A 5,346-nucleotide genomic window follows, 5' to 3' on the forward strand; every position below is an offset into this window, starting at 1 on the left:
AAACATTTTTAATTTAAATATACAATTATATGAAATGAAATTTCATATAATTAATGTTATTAGGTTAACATAATTTTCATCAGTGTTATTATTATAAAATTAGTAATCATTATATAAATAAACAGAATATTATATTATATTATATGTAAATTAAAATATTTTAGTATAATCGCTAGATAAAGTAATTTTTTTTCTCAGAATTTTGTTTTGATTAATTTTATCAAAATTTAGTAGAGGTCTATAAGAACCATAAATTTAAGTTATTTAATTTCTAAAGTTCAAGTTTCTCCACTAAGAAAGCCATTTTTCCTATTTGTTATATTGTCCCAATTAAAATGTTAAAAAAAATAGTTAATGCAATATGTATTTATTGAAATTATTCAAGTTTAAATAAGTGATGCCTATGTTGTTTAACTTTTTTATAATTTGGTTTTTCTAGTAAAAATTTGGTAAATATATTTTTTTTAGTGGTTGGCAAGACTCATAATAATTACCCACTAGTTGAGCTTTAACCAATATATTCTCTAATGTTTATATATATATATATATAGATTAATTTCTCATTGTTTTATTAGTTCATATTTTGAAGGTCTTATTTCCACCTTCATAACACTGAAATGTATAATATTTAAATTGTAGTCCAAAATTTAAAAGAATTAGACAAATCATACTGAAACTATTTTCATTGTTTGAAATAGTAATTAATTCATTTGGATTCATTAAAATTAAAAATAAAAGTAAAATAAATTTTTTTATTTAATTAAAAAGAAATTTATTAAATATTTAATTATAGAAGTTTGTTTATATTTAATCAAAATTATTTTGAATATTTATAAATAAAATAAGTTTATATATATATATAAAATATTAATTTTAAAAACTTAATTAAAAAAAACTATTAGTTTGATTAAAAAAATTGAAAACATTGAATGTGTCTATTTATTAGTTTGATTTATTATATTATATTATATTATTTAAAATTTATTATATATTCATAATTTAGATTATTTTTTTATAATGTTTATATTTGTTTAAGAGCTAATTTTTATGTTAAAAATTTAGGAGGTAAAGAAACAAGTTAAAAGCCCAAGTATATTTGGTAAAAGTGAAACTTTGTTTCTTTAAATACCACCAACAAATAATTCCAAGTAAAATAATTTTCTTTAAAAAATTATAACAAGTCAACCTACATTGATCACTGTCACCAATGTTAATTTAACAACTAAATTATAATAAATTTAAATTAACCTATAAAAATTAATATTGTTATTTTTCTTTTATTACATGAAAAAGAGTACTTCGATACTTCAAAGTTATTTGAGTCAGTAATATATATAAGGATTCTGTCATGTATGTGTAAACACAAAACAGGTAAAGCCAGGCGGCCAACCATTGTGGGACAAACTGCCCCTTCGCTTGAAGAGCTCGGAAATTGCATTTCGCGTCCAAAGCTACAGCGGGCAATAGAAACTATATTATAAAGTATTGAATACCTTAACAGTACTATGACGGGACTTCCCTTTGTATGCAACGCGACCATCACCATCCTATTTGAAGTCGGCCATCCAAAACGAAAAAGATCATGAGAATGTAGTCCAATAATTAAATGGGAAAATTTAATCTCCCAAATTTTATGATCCAATCCCAAATAAAAAAAATTCTTAAGTTGGAAAAAAGTAAATTCATGAATTTTATTTCTTCATTACTACAATCAACACCCGAACAATATTGATCATATCACCATATTAATCGATTACATTATCATACTTTTGATTTTTTTAACTTTTTCCACAGCAATTATTACCACACATCCTTAACTATTCATTCCTTACATCAAATGACGATATTTGGAATCTTTTTACTTTTCTACAACAATCACCACTATACAGCACTCATTACATCATCGTACCCCACGCCAGTGCTGGAAAAATAATCAGAAAAAGTAAACTGAAGATTTCGATAGGTTCGGATTGGATTGGGTACATTATCACTGAGCCTGGTCTTACATTATCAAACTTGGGATAACATTGGATTGGGTACATTCGGCCATGGTACACTGCTATAAAGGGAACTGATAGTAGATTCACTGTTATAGCAACTGATACAATATGCAGATCTATTTCTCCATAATCAGAGGCCCATTTTATTTGAAGAAGGGCCATGGCAACGAGAGGGATTGTTTTAGGAGTAGACAACCCAAAGGTCTCGCCCATGTCCAAGTCCTCAGGGTTCTGTCCATCTGGCTGGCACCAGTGGAATCCATGGATGAGATTGGCCAAACCCAAATGAACTACTTTGATTCCAAGACTATATCCCAGGCACATCCTCCTCCCCGACCCAAATGGCAGGAGCTCGTAATCTCTGCCCTTCACGTCCACTGTGCTCCCTTTGAATCTCTCTGGCATGAACTCATCAGGGTTCTCCCATAACTTGCCGTCCCGGTCGATAGTCCAAACGTTGACGAACAACCTCGTGTTCGCAGGAATGTCGTACCCTGCGATTCTGCAGGCTTGAGTGGAGAGACGAGGGACGAGGATGGGAGCCACAGGATGAAGCCTCATCGTCTCCTTCACTACCCACTGCGACGGTGGTGGAGTGGGGCCTGTCGGAGCTCCTGAAAAATCCGGAGACTTTGGAAAGAGCCATGGAAGAGCTGGACAGAGTTGTGGGAAGAGAGCGGTGGGTGGAAGAGAAGGACATCAGTGAACTGGATTATCTGCAGTGGATAGTGAAGGAGACGATGAGGCTCCATCCAGTGGTTCCCACTCTCGGCCCCCGTCTCTCCACTCAGCCCTGCAGAATCGCAGGATACGACATTCTTGCGAACACGAAGTTGTTCGTCAACGTGTGGACTATCGGTCGGGACGGCAAATTATGGGAGAACCCCGACGAGTTCCGGCCAGAGAGATTCAAAGGGAGCACGGTGGATGTGAAGGGCAGAGATTACGAGCTCCTGCCATTTGGGTCGGGGAGGAGGATGTGCCCGGGATATAATCTGGGACTGAAAGTAGTTCATTTGGGTTTGGCTAATCTCATCCATGGATTCCAGTGGAAGCTGCCTGATGGCCAAAACCCTAAGGACTTGGGCATGGGCGAAGTGTTTGGGCTAACAGCTCCTATAACATACCCTCTTGTTGCAATGGCCCGACCTCGCCTGCCTTCCCATCTCTATAACTTAAATTCCTCCCACCCTTGAAAAGGCCGTGTTTGGCCTCGCCTATGGATAAGCTGATCTGCATCTGATATGTAAGTGAATCTACTAGTAGTTGCTCTTATTACACATGTGCAGTATGCCATGGTTCCGGAGTGTTGTACCATGTGATTTGTTGTGGTCTTTTGCAGTGCTCGTATTAATTATATTAGTAATAATGTTGTGGTCTTTTGCAGTGCTCGTATTAATTATATTAGTAATAAAGGCCATGGCCGTATATTTGTGTTGCAGTCTTTTCTTTTTCCAGGCAAGTATTTTTTCGAACATTTTAAATAGATTATTAACATATAATTCGATTTTACATTAACTTATTATTAAATTTTAAATAAAAAATGAAAATTTCCCAAAACTGCCTCGTCTCAGAATTATAGTGAACAAAGCAAGGGAAGTCTCTCTTACTGCCATGCCATGAAATGGACAAGTTGCAGAGAAGTGGGACTCAGTGAGCCGACTTGTTCTATCAGCAGAGCTCATGAAAACTGCAGAGTATTGCTGAATCCATCCTGGGGAATATGGAAGATACGGTTTTGAGATACAAATTAGTAGAGTATTGCCGAATCCATTGTGTGGTATCAGGAAAATATGGTTTTGAGGTACAAAGCACTTCTCATTGACGAGATGAAATTAGCTCTGGGAATGTTCTTGATCCAGAAATGTAGGGCAGATTTGAATTCTTTTTTCTTCTTGTTTTTATTAAATCTACTCTCATTCATGGGCAGAAACATATATTTTTACATTGAATCATTTTTGATGCCATTTTGTTTTGCGATTTTAGAGTGCAAAAAACAATGTATAATTTATTATTTAAATTGTATTTTTAAATATTATAGAGATTACTTAACATGTGTATTGATATTTTTCTTTAACATTTTTTTCTATATATAAATATATATAAAATTGACATAAAGTTTTAAAATATTTTTGGAAAGTCTAAAGTTTAAACATCCTTCTCACATATTTTTTTTTCTTCTAATTATTTTACATAAAATTATATTAGGTTATATGGACAATTAATTAAATATGTATAACATAATTTTTTTATTATTATTATAGTTGACATTGTGTTTTTATTTAGAGATTTATTTTAATTTTAAAAGAAATATACATACTTACACATCACCTTCATATTGAGTTGTAAAATAAATCTTTCTAATTAATAAAAATAAAAATAAAATAATTATAATTATAATGAATAATTAAATCAAATTAAATAATAAATTTAAACTCACAACTTAATAATGTAAATATAAATAAATATAACTTTTTACAAATAAAAATCAGATTATTTTATAAAGTATTTTTTGAGTAAATTTTATAATTTCAATAATAAAATTGTGTAATTTTACCAATTGAATTAAAATAAATATTAATATCTTTTTATTATATTAATAGTTTATATTTTTAAACTATTAAAAATATAAACGGATTAGCGAGCATTCGGCTGACTTAAGACATGGTAGGACCAAGTCCTCAGCCCTGGCTGAGCATGCGGGGAAGACTATGCATCATGTATGTATAGAAGAGGCTCAAGTCATTGCCAAAGTTGCGCAGTTTCACCATCGCAAATTTAGAGAGGCCCTGGAGATTGAGAAAAGGCCGAACAATCTTAACAGGGATGATGGCTGGAAGATTAGCAGTTGCTGGGTCCCAGCCTTGTCTTCCTAGCCTCCTCATTCCCCTTTTGTTAGGTCTTAGGGTTTCTATCTTCCCTCTCCTTAAGATTTGTTTTTAGCGGATTAGTCCTATTATTATGGAGTGTATGAGTTATTAATAAGTTATTAATTAATTTCGGGCTAATTATTGTATTAACCTTATCCCGTTTATGATACTATTGGGTATATTATAGTTAGATTAGATTTTTTGTTTCCATAATTTCAATTATTTATGCATTTATATTTAATTCTACTATACCTTTAGAATTGAAATTCCCTTTAACTAATTTCTTATATATTTAATTAGTAAAAAACCCCTTTTTAAACCTTATAAGTTATAATATATTTACCTAATGACATAGTTAATTTTAATAATTTTATTGGAATAACAGATTGGTGAATAAATATTGATTATTTAATGAATATAAATTATTAAATTAATTATAAGAGGAGATCTAGTTTACCAAATGACCATTAGGTTTA

General features: G+C 31.4%; 1 protein-coding gene and 1 pseudogene across 1 annotated transcript; one reads left to right on the forward strand and one right to left on the reverse strand.

The window, feature by feature from the left end:
* Positions 1-1,884: 1,884 nt before the first annotated feature.
* On the reverse strand, positions 1,885-2,576 carry LOC149253723 (trimethyltridecatetraene synthase pseudogene; annotated as a pseudogene).
* Positions 2,577-2,582: 6 nt separating this feature from the next.
* On the forward strand, positions 2,583-3,301 carry LOC149253724 (trimethyltridecatetraene synthase-like). The gene has a single exon (XM_089460000.1). It carries the CDS (start codon positions 2,645-2,647, stop codon positions 3,194-3,196), a length of 552 nt encoding a protein of 183 aa, XP_089316126.1. The 5' UTR covers positions 2,583-2,644; the 3' UTR covers positions 3,197-3,301.
* Positions 3,302-5,346: the final 2,045 nt, after the last annotated feature.

Source organism: Pinus tabuliformis, chromosome 7, assembly GCF_031772625.1.
Source record: "Pinus tabuliformis cultivar Carrire ecotype Pingquan chromosome 7, CPIR1, whole genome shotgun sequence".
NCBI lineage: Eukaryota > Viridiplantae > Streptophyta > Pinopsida > Pinales > Pinaceae > Pinus > Pinus tabuliformis.

What these genes read in the sequence shown, in the direction of transcription:
- LOC149253724 (XM_089460000.1), top strand. Translation starts at nt 2,645, where the DNA reads ATGGAAGAGCTGGACAGAGTTGTGGGAAGAGAGCGGTGGGTGGAAGAG.